Below are 17,333 nucleotides of genomic sequence, written 5' to 3' on the forward strand. Positions count from 1 at the left end.
ACCTCGGTTGATAAGTGTCTTTTTTTGCAGTTTGGTGCAAATTTAAGCAAACGAGAAGGCTCAAAGTTTCCTAAATACATGCAAAATACAGGGTACGGAGGGTGGGGTAATTCTTAGGCAATACTCGTTAAAAATGCTTGCTATCGTAACACTTTTCCCACTATGTGTTGTAGAAAAGAAATCTGATATGAAAGATGTGCCTTGTTGCTACTTACTGATGTAAACGTGTCATGTTTAATGGAGAGAGTGGGACAGGAATACAGACACAGAAAGCTGTCAAGCAAAGAATTTTAAGACAACTTTGTATGTAAGACTAAATAACTAGTTTTATTTCATTGGAAGTATTAATTATGATGATGCAAAAAAAAAAAAAATAAAAAAACGAAACATGACCACTAGCACATTTACAGTAGAACATCAATATTTTATGTAATACAGCATCCTTGCCAAAATTGCTTTGTATCGGAAAAGGCATGTTCACTAAAACTTTAAACTGCTAATCTTTACTTTTCCAGTAACACTCAATTATGAAAAAGTCCCGCTATCAAGGTATCAGCTGTGGCTACCGTTGGTTTGTCTACAGAGCTAATGCTAGCTTAGTATTGCTGGAGCTGCTAATGTACTAAAGTTGGAAGTGCGCACTTTCATCATCGCATGCCATTATAAACGGCCATGATTGAGATTCACATTTGTGCATGTTAAAGTGGGGTATAGCTTCGGTCAGAGAACCACAAAGGGGAGGGCCGGGGGTGCGGATTAGGCTAAATTTAAATCTTGCTAATTAACACAGCAAATTCTCCACTCTTGTTGTTAAATGCAGCAGTGCTAAATTGCACTGCATCATACTGAGTCTCATATGTTGGGAAAAATAATTTAAAAAATGATTAGGAATGCCTCCAGCTATGAGTGCCAATAAAACCGGCCAAAACGGCACAATCAGTGTCATTTGTAGCACGTTACTTTTTGAAATTTATGTGACAGCTTAATGAGATCTCCACAAGTATAATGAATAGTGTACCGATGGGTTTAGTCGTGATCAACGGGATCAGTGCTTTTCTGAAATCTTGGTCTTTTTTTCATGCATTCGTTTGCACCTAACTGAATTTTAAATTCTAATCAAGTAAGCACTGTGAATCCTGCCTTGCTGAAATACCATCATTGACTGCCACTGCTCCATTAAATCATGAATGTTTACTGTTTGCTGGAATCTTGTCCTCACCTGGTCCAAAGTGGTCTGTGACACGGAGAAGTCACTGATGCCCAGCTCCTCATATTTGGCCAGCACGTCAAACACTTGAACCAGACAGCAGGCATGTGCTGGAAGCTGGTACTGCTGCACGTTCTGGTGCTGCTCCTTCAACTCGATCATGGGAAAGGTGTTCTTGATATAGTTTTTGACAGGGCATGTGTCTGGATTGGAATCACTGTCTGCCAGACGCAGGATGATGGTGTAGCCATCACCAAATCTGTATCATTAACAAGGTGAAATTGTTTGTAGCCTTTTCCACAGCAACTTGTCATGTGTTCAATGCATCGATACTGTATTTTCATGTTATCATTACGGTGGCAGAGAGGTTATTTTTGAAGGCTGAATGTGGTGTTAAAGGTTTGAGAATCTACGCACAGTAGGACTGCTCCTAAACAAGCACATGCACATGCAAAATAGAAATCATCTGATCTGGACAATGGTTCTTCGTGACAGTTAATTATAGCAGTGATTTTCAACCAACCATGAGTGTACCGTCAGAGATCGTCAGTTGTACCATGAAAAATTGCCCAATGTCAATTATATGGACGAAAATGTATTCTCCATAAAAAATGCTTCTGTTAATATATCCATGCCAACCACGAATAGCAACAGGCAGAAAAATCACATGCTCTTGCACCAGATGACAGAGTGTATTTACCGTAATTAAACACTCAATTATAGTGCCACCCCTCTGCATCATGGAAAATAGTGATGGGAAAATGAAGCTTCAAATATGCTTCGTGAACGAGTTATTTTTTGACTCCTCTAGAATGATAGTGATTTAAATAAAGGGAATTATGTAATGACAAGTCCGTGTGCTTTCAGCCCAATGCTGAACAGAGAGCGCCATCTACAGGAGTAAAATAAATACTAGTTCATGAAACAATTTTGAAGCTTTTTCCCATCACTAATGGAAATAAAAACAGCATGTAAAAATAGGTCACCAAGTCATGAAAATTGGCTTATGTCTTTTAACACAGAGATGGCAACAGATGGAGCATATGTATTCCATCAGTTTCGGTGGAAATGTGGGTGACCGCAGCCCTTACTATTACAAAATTGCACTTTGTCAAAGTGATTTTATTGCAAATGCGATTAATCATTCAGCCCTCCTATTACTTTAGCTCGACTATAAACACCATCAGGTGACCATGTCAAATACCTTAAACTGATCATCTGATCCAAAGTTAACCTAAACTTTATGGTCAACAATAACAAATGGCTCAGAATGTGAATGCAGTAGGTGACAGTCGGGACAGTCGGGACATGTGGGCATTTAGGTGAATGATGTCAAACAAATAAGCTGTATTCAAACACCCCCGCCCCCCTCCACACACACAAACAATTGATTTTGGTTACCTGTTCTTCAAGTGCTGCACAGAGCCAAGACACTTGAAACGGCCATTGACCATGATGGCCATTCTGGTGCAGAGAGCCTCACATTCCTCCATACTGATCATACAAGCAAAGCATAAAAACCGTCACCTTTCTACTAGACTGTGAATGCGTTTTTATGTACATTCAACCTTTTTGTCAAATATATTGACTGCTTGATCAGTGCTGGTGCCATGACATTTATGAGTTGATGATGGCTAAGTGAATAGTCCCCGCTACCTGTGGGAGGTCAGAACGACAGCACTTCCCTCTTTGGTGAAGCAGAGAATGCAGTTCCACATGAACCTTTTAGCCTTTGGATCCATGCCCGTTGTTGGCTCATCCTGGGGGCAAAGATGGAAATAGAAAAAAATGAATGTTTTGAGAATGCAGGGATATTATTCAACAATACTGGAAATTGCAAATTCAAATTTTTATGCAAGAGCGGCCCGGTGGGCCAGTGGTTAGCGCGTTGACCTCACAGTGCGGAGGTCGTGGCTTCGATCCTGGATCCTAACATGTGGAGTTTGCATGTTCTCCCCGGGCCTGCGTGGGTTTTCTCCGGGTACGCGGGTTTTCTCCCACATTCCAAAAACATGCATGGCAGGCTGATTGAACACTCTAAATTGTCCCTCGGTGTGAGTGTGAGCGCGGATGGTTGTTCATCTCTGTGTGCCCTGCGATTGGCTGGCAAATGGTTCAGGGCCCCCCCCCCTACTGCCTGAAGACAGCTGGGATAGGCTCCAGCACCCCCACGATCCTTGTGTGAATAAAGCGGATCGGAAAATGGATGGATGGATGAAATTTTATGCAGTTATTTTTATTTGATATGCCGTTCGCATTCATACTCCGATTTAAAACCCAAAACAAGTCAGAAGTTACTCTCAAGTTAATAGTGTACTTGAGTAGTATTTTCATTGAGGATGTTTTTTTAATATTACTCAGGCACTTATTTGGAGGGCTGCATTTTACTTGAGTCATATTACAGTATTGTAAAGTAACAGCAGTCTTACTTGAGTCCAGTTTTTGGCTACACTACCCTCCTCTGCCCTTTATGGTCACCGATGGCAACACTTCTGGTGTCGCATGCTGTCTTTTTTTAAAAACTGTTACTTCTCAATTATAGCCACTTTAAAGTCACATCTGTTATTATGGTGCTTTCGCCCACTCTTGTTACCTCAAGCATGTTTGTCAACAAGTCTCCACGTTGCTCACCAGAAATAAAACAGGCGGAGCACCAATGAGGGCGATCGCGGTGGAGAGCTTCCTCTTGTTGCCTCCGCTGTAGTTTCCAGCCTCTTGCTTGGCATACTGACTCAGTCCCATTTTCTTCACACCCAACTTAGCCACCTAAAAGACAACACAAAATGTGCATTTGTAGCCTTGTTATGGTTTTGGTGGAATCTAATTGAAAATAACCGCTTTGGCTCAACACATATTTTGGAATGAAATTAAATATATAATGTTCATTATGTTCTCTTTTATATACTATGGGTGGAATGTTGTTAATGGTACCTCGGTGACAGACTCCTCAGGTATCCCTCGTAGACGGGCATAAAGCTCCAGATGTTCAATGCCAGTCAATAGGTTGCAGATGGCGTCAAACTGCGGGCAGTATCCCATCAGCTGGTGAACCCTGTCCAGCTCTCTCAGGACACTTTGAAATGGAGTCATGTATTTGTGTCATGTAACACGTAGGTCTTTGGATGTCAGTGTCGTTACAAAAGAGGATGTCAATGAAAATGTGAACCTGTGGTGGTTGAGGAAAGCCTCTCCAAAGCTGATCGACGTATCTCCCGTCAGCATGCGAAACGTAGTTGTCTTCCCTGCGCCATTCACACCGAGCAGGCCAAAACACTGGAGGACAAACGTTACAGTATATAAATAACACTTTCACATGTAGTTAAATGAATAACTCTTGATATTGTCGATTAAAACTGGGTATATTATCTTAGCTCTTCTACTCAGAGTAAATTTGCGTATGGAAGGTGTCTTTAATGTTGTGGCTGGCTGGAGTAAAATGGCTGAACATCGCTCCCACCTCGCCACGAGGAATCCCCAGGCAGAGCCGACTGACAGCTGGTTTCTTTCCAGCTTTGTATATCTGAAAAATGGACAATTTGATTTAATGCACTAAAATCTGAAACGTGTACAGGCCTGTGCGTACATGTTTAACTCTTTGTCCACTTTACTCTAGAATAACTGCTTCTTAAGATCATGGACAAAATAAAATACGCACTTTGGTCAAGTCAATCATGGTGAGGATGTCGGAATCAGCATTGCCTCTTTTGACCCGCTTTCGTTCCCTGGCCACATCCTCATCTTCAGGGCCAAGAGGAAGGACATCAGACACAACCGACCATGGCCTGAACACACAGAACCACAACAGTTTGATAGTATCTTTACAATTAAGACAGATGTGCACTGTGACTTTAGTAGGAATCGAACACAATTTTGTGTCAACACAGCAGAGAGAACAGCCTCTAAAAACTGAGCATACCTGACACATGACAGACAAAGACGGGTGTTTCGAAAACTCATGTGCCCAATGAAGAATTTGTACTGCAGCATTAAGGTGAAAATGAAGAAGACAACCCCCTCTGTTGCCATAGCAAAGAGGTTCTTCCCAACAAAGTCCCACTGCAAAGGGTGGTCCGAGCTCTGATTCATGCCTGAAGAAAAAAACAACCACAATATCATAAAAGCTCTGGGACTACTTGATAAGCATCAGCTGTAGCTGAACATAATGTGATAGGCGTGCACAGTTTCTGCATTGGATTGCATTTGGAGTATCGGGGTGGGCCTGATGAATGTATGCCAATTTAAGTACAGTATTTTAATTCGAAGATCACCATACCTAGTCTCTGAGAGACCTCAGCCATGGCTTGGTTCTTAGCCAGGTCCATGAGACCTCTTCCCAAGCAGTAATGAGGGAAAATGAGTAACAATTTCTTCAGGACCTTGTTTAGCTCGTTTAAAGACTGTAAAGGCACAAACGTCCAGAAATTATTTTACAACTGGAAATATAATGTGTGAAGTTCTAGACACAAGTCTCAGTTCAGTTCTAACACAGTTGTATAAGAGACTGCCAGAAAAAATAAAATATTAAAGAGTGGCTTGTGATTTTACCTCATCTGCAAACAATTCCAAAACAAATGTTGCAATGCTGCCATTAATTCCAATGAAAAGGTTGACAGAGGTCAAAACAATGTAGGCCGTGCTGGGAACGGTGAACACAAAGGATGCTGGATACATCAAGGGGGTGATGGACCACCTAAAGTGATTGATGAAATTTGTTTGTATGATGAACAAATATAATTAAGGATGAGTATATTAAAGATATCAAAATTTAAAATATATCAGCGTTGACATGACTCACACCATGTGTGCTGAGCTTTATTGAATTGAAGATGTGCACAAACTCTGCCAATACATACCCGTAGAAGAGGAGGAGCAGGATGAGAGCTGGCAGGTTGGTCGCTGAGACATACGCTTCTTGCTGGAAACTGATGAAGATGAGCACCACGATAATGGCTGGGATGGTGTAGTTCAGCTGAAGCAATGGCAACATTCAAACAAAAACAAGATTAACCTTATAGCAGCGACCCCCCACGCATGCTGCCAAGAACGTGCAACCATCAAGCACAGATTCTTTTCCTTCAATGAATCTCGTGGCCAAAACGCTGAAAACAGTTCACAACGGGTCCACATGAAGTACAAAAACCACCATATGACAAAACAAATGACAAATACAACAAAAATAGCAGCGCTCTTGTAGACGGCTGCCAACTACAGCGCAATCACATCTAGGGGCAATTTAGAGCGTTCAGTCAACCTACAATGCATGGTTTTGGAATGTGGGAGGAAACCGAAATACCCGGAGAAAACCCATGCAGGCACAGGGAGTAAAAAACTCCACACAGGAAGGCCAGAGGAGGATTCAAACCTGCAACCTCTGCACTGTGAGACGAACATGCTCAACATTTGTCCACCGTGCCACCCCAGAAAATTCATAAAAATGAATTTTTTGGGTGGTCGGCTTGCAATATGAGCATTGTAGAATTGCGGGGTTAAGAAAAGAAAAATGAATGGGTATTTTCTCCTAATGACAAGAACTGTTTACTTTTTTCTGTTTAATCATAAATTATGGGCCCAAATGATCAAAATGCCAAAAGGCTGAGACTAAATTGCATGATTTTCTTTCACAGATTATTAACTTTTATTAAGTTATTTAAGTATAAGTGATTTTACTAAAAGGCAAAAAGCCAAAATAAAGTTGGTGAAAGAGACAAACAAGTATCTAAACCAAGTGAGAGAAAAGACATCAATTGCTCTGATAATTTTGAGGCAGCCAGCAAAAGCATCAAAGCAATGTTTTGTTTGTTTGAACTCCGCCTGCGTGCATGGCAAATGGATGATGTCCTCATCCCGCATTCCGTTATGTTTAAAATGTGGTTTTATTGCTCTTTTTGATTGTAAAGTGTCCTTGGGTATTTTGAAAGGTGCTTATAAATAAAATGTATTATTATTATTATTATAATTATAAAACTTGGCGATGAAATTTCAAAATCACTCTCCTCTCTTAGTTCATATGCTAAACGAATGCCCACCCCCAACACACAAGGTGTAATTCTGGTATCTGTGCTGACCATGTCCCAGCAGAAGTTCGCCACCCAGTAGAGGATTGGCTGGACGCCGCTGACAAACTGCAGATGTGTGGCTTTACTAGCTCTTTCATCAATCAGGAAAAGCACAAAGCTGGCTGGCACAAAGGACATGGCAAAGATCACACAGACAGAAATCACGATGTCCACTGAAGATGAGCTCCTAAAAACAAAAGAGGAAATATCAAATTGCCATTGCAACACTTGATTTGATCAATTCGCTTCTACAACGCATACATTCCTACCAATCACATGGAGAAGAAAGATAAGCAATGCCAGAGATCATTATCTCATCTGGCCATATTTGTCATGCAAAAGTGTCACCCATGCAGTACTCACTGGGCAATTTGGCTAAGCTGCTCCTTGCTGAGGTTCAGCGGGTGATTATATGCCGTGATGCTTGGTCTACGAGGGCCATGTTGAAGTCCGCCTCTGAGCAAGCCGTTGTTCACCACGTTAACAAATGACACCATAGCGTGCCAGCCTTTGTTATTGAACCAGAGCTGTAGGACAACAAAGAAAAAAAATAAATAAATCAATCAATAAAAAAATCACATATAAATTAGAAAATTCCCTTTCTTGCTTGTGGTTTGGTGAGAGAGAAAAGAAATGACGCTACCTTGACATTATTTTGTGCATCGAGGCGTTCCAGAAACCCAACCAGTTTGTTTAAGAACTTATTCAATGCACTATTCTGAGAAGAATAAAACATGTTACATTGCACAGTGTTGAAAAAGACAAATAGAAGGGCAAAAATTAAGTAGAATATAATATACCTGTGAAACTGAGAAGTCATTTTTGATTTTTGTAACTGAATCTTTGACATCGATGTCCTGAGGTAAAGGCCTCACACTTCCGAGGGAGAAGCCTCCATACCTGCAACACAGTGACTTCAATAGCTTCCACATAGTTGAAATGAAATGGGCCTGGAAAAGTGAGTTTCCTTTCTTGGAATTTACCTCAGTTCATTCACCAACTTCTTGGCCTTCAGGCTGTAAGAGAACATTTTAATTATTTTTTGGGGGCACAATTAGCCTGGATTCAGAGCTTATATGAAAACAAGAATGCAGTATGTAAAAAAAATTAGAAACAATACAGTACAATAATGTGATGACTGTTGCCAAAGATGAATGATTCTGAAAGAGTAAAGTGCTATTTCCATTGATCTTAATTTGAAAAAAAAACTATTCGAAAGTTAAAGACAATAGAAAATGTACCTCTTCCGAAGAATTTGTGAGTAGGTCTTCACCAGGTAATCTGACATATTATAACTTGTCAGATTTTGCAGGATGACACCAGGATACAGTGTGACCTGAAATTTCAACATGAAAATGAAATTTATAAGATAGGGAAATCAGAAAACATTTGACATTGTAGAAGCCTCAATATCCGTTGATGCTGTTCAAAAACCACACGCCACTTCAATTTTGAAAAAATTGGTTGCAAATATTGTTCGTGGCTTTTATTGTATTTGATTCCAATTCCCTCTAATGTTTTAGTTTTTCTAAAAACAACGTTCTCTAACACCTGAATTTCCCCTGTGGGAAGCATGAAATAATGACCTCATCCATCATATATTACAGTACTCTATTTCAAAAGCATTCAATGAGGAACTGCAATACCCTTAAAAAAATACATGAAAATGTTGCTGAAAATGACAACTAATGTATTTTTGTTAATAAATCGCATTTAGATCCAAGCAACTAAATCAACAAACAATCAAAAATGCAGAGGACAGAGCAGGGAAAGACTAATTTTAATAAGGCTGTGAGCAGCATAGAAATCATCCATTCAGCTATCCTCAAAATCTCATACGGAAGGGCAATCTAAATGGATGCATGATTCTAACATTTTAACAAATATATTCGGGACAAAACTTTTAGTTCCATGTAAATCAGTGAGGATATGACATGATGACATCATACTAACCTGTGGAGGGGGAAGTCCGCCAGCTCCCTCTGGACAGTCTGGGAGCATCCGGCGTGAGTCCTCTGTGCTGCACTGACAGTCGGGTGAAGGTCTCTCCTTGGTCCAGTTGACTGTGCTGAACATTTGCCAGGTGGAGTCAGGGACCTGAGGCCGCTTGAACACACGCCCTTGTTTACTTTCATGCCGGTGGGTACTGCGGGAACATGGGATTGGCGGATAAGGCGAGGCAGCAATGTTTGTCCAACACAAAAAGAGCAGTAGTAAGGTTTAATTTAAATGCAAAGGTGTTTTAATGTTTTTACGTGTTTGAATCTTACACGGTGCTTTTCTTGTTCTCCATACATTTGGAATCGAAACCTGGTTGGTCCAACAAGGCTTCCAGTAACTTTTCCATGGGTGGATTTTTAGGAGCATCCATGCTATAAATATGTCAGGTCACAATGACAATTAACAAGGTGTCAAGATAAAATCCTGCATCATGACAGGCTGACTTTTATAGTGGGTAAGGAGGTTATGGAATGAGTCCTGGAAAAATGACTAGTAATGTTGTTTTATCAATCAATCACCCGCACAAATAGATATACAAGAGTCACAGTGAAATGGAACACAGTACAGGACACAAAGTTAAAAACACAGGAAACCCATGCACTTCACATACTTTCCCCTTTCATACAAATGTTTATTACTACAGAAAACACTTGTTTTCTATTCCATTTCAACCAAACAGAAGTGAAAATTCTTTCCGTACCATACCAAGATTATCCCAAAATAGAGGTACAGAACAGTTCACCTGGTACTGATCACAACAGTCTCCTTTCTAGAACAGTATGAAGTAGCAACTAAGTAACAACAACTTAGTCCCAACAGGCTGACCAATAAAGTCAAGTTCAGTGCATTTAGAGTAATCAAGCAAGGACAGAGTAAATTGAATGTGTATTTATTTAGTATACCTGAAGAAAATGTACTGTTTTCCATACATGCAAGGCTGGAGCTCCAGGGCTGGGTACTTCCCAGACTGTGGGACAACGCGACTGACAAACAGGGCGATCAGTACAAACACAGCAGGCAGCACAATCTGTAGCACACATAATTACAGTACAGTGATGTTCCACACCCATGCGCAACAGGTAAAATTCTGCAATACAGACAATATGCCCCTCCACATTTGTGTGAATATATTTCAAATATATCATGTATAAAATCATGTAACGATTGTAGTGTGTGTGCGCCTTTCAGAGGAGGGGCCTGTTGGGGTGGCATGTGACATCAGCAAGTCTGTTGATTGCATTCTACTGCTCGCCAATCCCACATTCGAGGGTACTTAAAATTATACAAAATAAAAACGCTTTTACCAGTTGCTTAAAAAGGGGGATACATTGGGAAAACACTTTATTTCCGAAAGACGCAGGTCCTTAATAGTGACCCACTTTTCTCCTGCTGTTTGTGATCACCTGAGCAAAAAGGGCTCGACGACTTCTGCGAACATACAGCCATCGTTTGATGAAGAGAGCTCGCAGCTGCTGCCATTTCAGGCTCCATCCAGTCAAGGTGGCACCTTGGCCAAGTCTACTCAGCAGCTCTTCCTCCTGAGGCTCTGTGACAAAACATTGTGGGAGCTTGTTAGGCACAGAGAAGCCATTATTTTTCTCACTTTTGAAATACTTGTGAAGTTTAAAGACAAGCTCATGGACAGGAAAGAAATGCTGTGGCAATGATGTGTTTGTTCAACTAAAAGACAACACAAATTAAACATCCAATTATATTGCTCTCTTTCTTCTCACACATATGCTCCTCACAACCCCTGAAGCTGAAGGGTATAATTATGTTCCGTGAATTGTTGTTCGCCTGATTTCTGCGTGGGCAGCGTGGGTTTAGTTCCCATTCAGTGACTGTGTGAATGTGAGTGTGAATGGGTGTCTGCCTCTATATGTGCTCTGTGAATGACTGGTGAGCAGCAGCCAAGGTGGCTGCGACCGTGAGCAGCAAAAGCTAAAAAAATGGATGGATAATTACCCTGCTAACCTGACATTTTTTTTTTTTTTTTTGACAACTGAAGTGAGTTGCAATTTATTTCGTATTACTGTAATTTGAAGGGTACCTTGCTGACAAAGTTTTATTTCTTCCTCGAAGTAGTACAGGAAATGAAAATAGTCTGAGGTACCATCGACACGCTAGGTCAGACAAACACACGAGCACACACACACACACACACACACACACACACACACACACACACACACACACACACACACACACACACACCTATCTTGGGTTCTTCCTCCTGTTGCGAATGCTGAGGAAGATTAGCCTGCAGCCCTGGTCCTGCTTTAACCTCAGTTTCCTCTGCCACTCGTAGAAAGATCTGGAAAAGACATTACTCTTGTTCACATGCTGATATAGCACTCTTTCTCACTCGGCGTAGGAAATCGAAGCTTTGAAACCAAATTTCGCTCAAAGGGTTTAAATAAGTGCAACACAGTGGACAACTGGTTAGCATGTCCGCCTTACAGTGCAGAGGTCAGGGGTTCAATTCCGGCCCCCAGCCTTCCTGTGTGGAGCATGCATGTTCTCTCCCTGTCCCTGCGTGGGTTTTCTCCAGCTTCTCCGGTTTCCTCCGACATTCTAAAAACCTGCACGCTAGGTTGATTGATCACTCTAAATTATCGCTAGGTGTGCTTGTGAGTGTGAAAGGCTGTTGTTTGTCTACGTGTGCCCTGCCATTGGCTGGTAACCAGTTCAGGGTGTCCTCCTCCTATTGCCCAAAATCAGCTGGCATAGGCTCCAGCACACCTGTGACCCTCATGAGGATAATGTGGTTCAGATAATGGGAGTTTAAATAAATAACCTATTTTCATTTCAAACAAGGCGTGCATAGGAGTAGTTGTTACAATTGTTATTATTGTCGATGTTTTTTATCTTATGTGTTCTGTTGTTTTATTATTACTTTATATTAAATGTTCTGTACAGCGCTTTGTTGCAGCTGCAGCGGTTGTGAAAGCGCTCTATAAATCAAGATGTATTGGATTACAGTGATCCCTCGCTACTTCGCGATGCACTTATTGCGGATTCAGTGCATCGTGGGGTTTTTTTCCCAATGTACTGTATTCAGAGAAAAATGACAAATGACACAGAGGTTTTGTGTATGGCTGTACGCATGATTGGTTCCATCAGCTAGCTGGAGGCTAACGGCGGCTCCACTGTCAGAGCAGCATAAAGTGAGAGTAACACAAGTCTCTTTGTCCCTCTTAAAGGGCAATGCTGATGAATGTTAATTTCTGTATAAGGTTTTATAATTACAGATTTTAGTAAATATGTAAAGTATAAATACTGCCACATTTTTTTAACCATGCTGGTACCCACATACACTTTCAGAAAAATTCCTAGCGGGGAAGCCAATGGTCCACTGCGGTTTTTCACTTATAGCGGCAGGATCCCGGTCCCCATTAACCTCGATAAGTGAGTGAACACGGTTTTGAGGAATAGGGTGACAGCACCACCTGTTGGTTTGGCATGCATATTACAGCCTGCAAATGTGTTTTCATGAGGGCAGAGATATGCTTACGTCCTCCAGTTTGCTGTCAGACAGGCCATAGCTGAGAATTCCAATCTGGCTTAGATTCTTATCCAGTTCAGACAGAAAGACAGCCAGGCGGCTGTTCTTGGAGGCTTCCTGGGGTAGATTTAACACCGCCTCACACTGTGACTCCTCCACCAGCCTGGAATCAGGAAAGTGGCGTTGTGCCAAGGACAGCAGGGCTTCCATGGCTACCATAAAGAGGTCAATCAGCACATAAGTCATGAAAAAAATGGTCATCATTAAAATCACAATCAGTCCATATGTCAAAACAATTATAATCAAACTGTAGCTTGAAAAATCCTCTGAAATCTAGTCTTTAACCTCCTAAGTCATGTTAGAATCATGTAGAATACTCACATGAACTATTGTCCACATTAGCCAGACCTGCGTCTCCATTGCAGGATCTGGGTGTTCCTCCAGTCTGTAATAAATTGCTGTCCTAAAACACATTATGTTACATTACATTTTTTCATGTATTATTTCTTCAACATCTTGAAATTTCAGTGTTAATCAAAACCGGATTCCGAACACGATTATACTTGTCAGGGTAGAATTTTATATCCAGGTTTTCTCAGTATTTTTCTTTCAGAGCCTGTAGAGTGAATTCAAAGATTTGTTTGAAAATACATTATACAAGTTTGAAGTGATTTGCGAAAACCTGCAAAGACTGAGAATTGTGTGGTACTCAATTCTGAAGATATATCATGAACTGTTTTTTATCATTTCAGTTTTTTACAGGTTAATTGGAAACAGGTGTCATGATGGGGCATAAAAGGAGAAAGCTCATGTGCACAAGTAACGATGGGGTGACTTTCACCACTTTGTGAAAAATTGAATGAGCAAAGTCTCCAGTGGTTTAAGAACATTTCTCAACATATATCCTAATCGCAAGGAATTTAGAGATCATCAATGGTCCATAATATCGTCAAAAAATTCTGAGAATCTGGAAAAATCTCTGCACATAAGTGGAAAGGCCAAAATCCAACATTAAATGCCCGTGACCTTCAATCCCTCAAGCAGCACTGAATTAAAAACCCGCAACCTTGAAATTGTTACATGGGCTCAGGAAGACATAAAAAAATTGTCAGTTAACAGTTTGTATCTACATCTACAAATTCAAGTCAAAACTATACCATGCATAGCCAAAACCATATAGCAGTGGTGGCCAACCCTTTGTGACTGAAGATCTCCTTTTCAAGCAACCAACCTCCAGCGATTGACCCATTACCCCATGTGCACGCATTCACACATGCACGCACATGCGTGCGCACACACATACGCATGTCATGATGAGCAGCAGCCATAACCGCCCCGAACATGAACGAAAAGTTTGTGAAAAGGAAATCACGGTCTACCTTAGTAGAGACTTGACGCGGAGGCATGGGATGCACTTTTTGCAGCATGTTAAGTGCAGAAACTATCGTACGTACATGTACCATTTTAAAATGCTTCTCCCGGCGCTCCAGATTGCCATTCTTTGCCACTGTCATTGGTGACTTGTACATGAAACAAACTTTGAATGAGAATAATATTTAAAAAAGATAGATCGCAACAGCTGTGTCACGCGCCACCGTAGGTTAAAGGTGACCTGCTTTTTTGCCATTTAAGTTAAACTGATCAGATGCTTATGGTGCTGTATACTTGAAAAAAAAGCAGTTTGAACACTATTAAATATGTTGAACTGTATATTTAACTGAATATAGGTGGACAATTTGTAAATCATTTGATTCTATTTTTCTTAATGCTTTAACACAACATCCTAACTTGATTGGCATTGGTTTGTCCTTATTTTCACATTACCAGGAGTTTAAGGTAAAATGTTGAAAACGAATTATGTTTGTTTCATTTTTGTACAGAAACGTAGTTTTTAAAATGGTGAGAAAATGCAGTGTGGTGGCACGGACACTGTTACTGATAGTGCTGTTGATACCTTTTTGACAACAGTCAGGGAGTAGCCAGATCCTAGTTTAGATTTAAGAAAAAGTGGTGACCCGCAGCAGCACAGCCTTCCATGGGAGATGATGGCAATGCGATCACCAAGTAGTTCTGCCTCATCCATGTAATGAGTGGAGAGGATTATGGTTCGGTCTAAAGGGGAAAAAAATAAAATAAAAACCACAATTATGGCTGCTGACAATGCATCGGAAAAAATGGTCCAAACATTACCAGTTATTATATATATAGTTCTGAATTTAAAAATGAAATGAGAAAGAAAGAAAATGCCCTTCAACAGCCTCATGGTAATTTTTGGCTTGTTTTCTTAGGTTTTTTGGGGTCAAATTTTGCAACGGCAACATTGTAATGTCTCCTCATTTAAGTGGTTTGGCTAATAAGCGGTTTAGTTAAGGGGCTGTTGGTTCAGTGTGATGAGCGGTAATGATTATTTTAATAACCAATTGATCTGTCTATTTTGTCGATTTAATCAATAAATTGTGTAAAAATACAAATTCTTTCTTGAAAAACATGACATTATTTCAAACTGACAACACATATACATTTTGACTCAGTTACTGGTTAGCAACAGAACATGTCAAGTACTGCCGGTAAAAACGTTTGTTTTCCAAAGTAAAAGCGATTGCTTTATTTTGATTCAACACAAAGACAATCAGTTCACTTGCATGGATGACTACAGATCCGGTAACATTTATTCTTGGGAAGCTGAAATTCCAAGCTTTTAGACAATTTTAAATTAAATGATTGATAAATAATCAAATTGATAATCTTATACTTAAACACTTCTAGTTAAAGGTAGACAACTACCAATTGAATAAAATTTTAGGGTTCTGATAAAATGGAAAAAAATTGCCTAAAGTGAGCTTGGTAGTGAAAAATGGACCATCCTGATGCTTGTTCTTTTAAGACAGTGTTTTCTCTTTCTCTCGAGAGAATATTCAGATCTAATATAAAATGTTTTGGACCAATGTGTTCTTTTATTCTACAGACCACCCTTTAAAGCAAAAAATAGCATGCACCTTAAACGAACAATTTTCAGGTCACCTTTGCGATATTTCAGCAACAAGTCCCAAATGCTCCGACGGGAGTACGGGTCCACCCCTGCTGTAGGTTCATCCAAAACAACCACCTTGGAGCCTCCGATAAATGCTATTGCCACCGACAGCTTCCTCTTCATGCCACCTGGTAGCAATAGGAGGGAGATTACAGGTAGACTTTTGCAATTTTCAATCGAAAACCCCACTGGTTACCATGCAGTACTTGTATGAGCTCACCAGAGAGTGTTTCAGTTTGTTCATGACGTTTGTGAAGAAGTCCAACTTCTTCGAGCCAAGAGTCGAGCTCAGACTTCACCTCTTCTTCAGACATACCCTTCAGACGTCCATAAAACCATACATGCTCCTCCACTGTTAGACTGTGGCAGAAAGCCAGACAAAATGAACATTAGTGATTAATCAAACCTTTAACTCATAAGTACGCATCCACTACACTCCCAAAACAGGAGAACTTTGATGTTTTAACTTTTGAATGTGCATGTCCAACTGTTCAATGTTTCCGTACTTTTTGCACAACTTGCAGTTTTCTAACAAGCTGCTGAATCGGAAAGCATGTGTTTGATCCAGGAATTGAAAGACAAATTACGTGGCTCACACTCCCGGAAACTTAAATTAATGATGTAACCATGTTAAAATTTAAGCCTTTATAAAGACCATCACTGTTTTGGAGATTTTGGCTCTTGTGTGGAAAGAACCGTTGAATTGACTTTTCGGGCCAGCAAGTGTAACACAAGACAATCCTTACAGATCAAACAGGACATTATGTTGCGGACAAACTCCAAGTGTCCTTCGGATGGTGTCGATGTTGTAGCGGATGTCCATTCCATTAATATACACCGTGCCCGAGGTGGGTGGGAACAGACCGGTCAATATCGATCTGGCAGAGAAGCGCACACATTTTTTTGTGATTAGTACAGGTTCTGCAACAGTTCAAAAATGAAGTCAATTACAGTATGGCAATTGAAATCAATGATATGATACAAATTGTGTAAACTTAAAGGGACACTTGGATGGGCTGAACCTTTGCATTTTGAACAATTAAGCTTCCAAAAAGCCTCTTGGAAAGCAAACTGTTTCCATATCTTGGTGACTTACTAAAGAAAACAGACAAGATATGACATAAACTGCACGTAAGCTGCTCCTTTCTTCATTAGCTTTTAAGTCAGCCATAGAAAGGTGAGTCGTTTTCTGATATTTTAAGAGGTTGAAGTGGGTCTAAGTAGAGATATCTACATACATATTGGGGCCCATTGAAGCCTGCAGTTTTGATGTTAGCGATGTATGATGTATGATTTTAAAGGAACAAAGAGTCTCCGGTCCCTCCTGTGACTCTAACAAAGACCTGGAGGGAGGGGAGGGTGCGTGGCCAAATTGCTGGTTTCCAGGAGGCAGTTTCAAAGTCCTTACGTTTTATTATTGATTTCTCCAAAACAAATTACTATAATTGAAAACGCAAGTTGATATCATTTTTATGATAAAATATTACAGAAATGGAGGTTGATCGTGAAAAATTGACCATCCCGGGTCCAAGT

General features: G+C 40.4%; 1 protein-coding gene across 1 annotated transcript in view; it reads right to left on the reverse strand.

The window, feature by feature from the left end:
- Positions 1 to 17,333, reverse strand: part of abca7 (ATP-binding cassette, sub-family A (ABC1), member 7) — a 28,528-nt gene that overhangs the window by 1,068 nt on the left and 10,127 nt on the right. The window contains exons 19-47 of the mRNA XM_019875414.1: positions 16,547 to 16,678; positions 16,021 to 16,160; positions 15,791 to 15,928; positions 14,724 to 14,881; positions 13,151 to 13,232; positions 12,779 to 12,981; positions 11,479 to 11,578; positions 10,668 to 10,810; positions 10,167 to 10,291; positions 9,534 to 9,635; positions 9,217 to 9,409; positions 8,505 to 8,599; positions 8,247 to 8,279; positions 8,064 to 8,163; positions 7,907 to 7,981; positions 7,627 to 7,790; positions 7,273 to 7,450; positions 6,061 to 6,176; positions 5,753 to 5,897; positions 5,481 to 5,604; positions 5,124 to 5,295; positions 4,863 to 4,989; positions 4,665 to 4,727; positions 4,374 to 4,480; positions 4,139 to 4,280; positions 3,839 to 3,973; positions 2,864 to 2,967; positions 2,609 to 2,701; positions 1,220 to 1,466 (exon numbers count right to left, since the gene is read on the reverse strand). Coding sequence (XP_019730973.1) covers positions 1,220 to 1,466; positions 2,609 to 2,701; positions 2,864 to 2,967; positions 3,839 to 3,973; positions 4,139 to 4,280; positions 4,374 to 4,480; positions 4,665 to 4,727; positions 4,863 to 4,989; positions 5,124 to 5,295; positions 5,481 to 5,604; positions 5,753 to 5,897; positions 6,061 to 6,176; positions 7,273 to 7,450; positions 7,627 to 7,790; positions 7,907 to 7,981; positions 8,064 to 8,163; positions 8,247 to 8,279; positions 8,505 to 8,599; positions 9,217 to 9,409; positions 9,534 to 9,635; positions 10,167 to 10,291; positions 10,668 to 10,810; positions 11,479 to 11,578; positions 12,779 to 12,981; positions 13,151 to 13,232; positions 14,724 to 14,881; positions 15,791 to 15,928; positions 16,021 to 16,160; positions 16,547 to 16,678 — 3,736 coding nt within the window. The remainder of the gene's footprint in view (positions 1 to 1,219; positions 1,467 to 2,608; positions 2,702 to 2,863; positions 2,968 to 3,838; positions 3,974 to 4,138; positions 4,281 to 4,373; positions 4,481 to 4,664; positions 4,728 to 4,862; positions 4,990 to 5,123; positions 5,296 to 5,480; positions 5,605 to 5,752; positions 5,898 to 6,060; positions 6,177 to 7,272; positions 7,451 to 7,626; positions 7,791 to 7,906; positions 7,982 to 8,063; positions 8,164 to 8,246; positions 8,280 to 8,504; positions 8,600 to 9,216; positions 9,410 to 9,533; positions 9,636 to 10,166; positions 10,292 to 10,667; positions 10,811 to 11,478; positions 11,579 to 12,778; positions 12,982 to 13,150; positions 13,233 to 14,723; positions 14,882 to 15,790; positions 15,929 to 16,020; positions 16,161 to 16,546; positions 16,679 to 17,333) is intronic.

The sequence above is a fragment of the Hippocampus comes genome, unplaced genomic scaffold (assembly GCF_001891065.2).
Source record: "Hippocampus comes isolate QL1 unplaced genomic scaffold, H_comes_QL1_v1.1 scaffold132, whole genome shotgun sequence".
In the NCBI taxonomy this organism is placed as follows: Eukaryota; Metazoa; Chordata; class Actinopteri; order Syngnathiformes; family Syngnathidae; genus Hippocampus; species Hippocampus comes.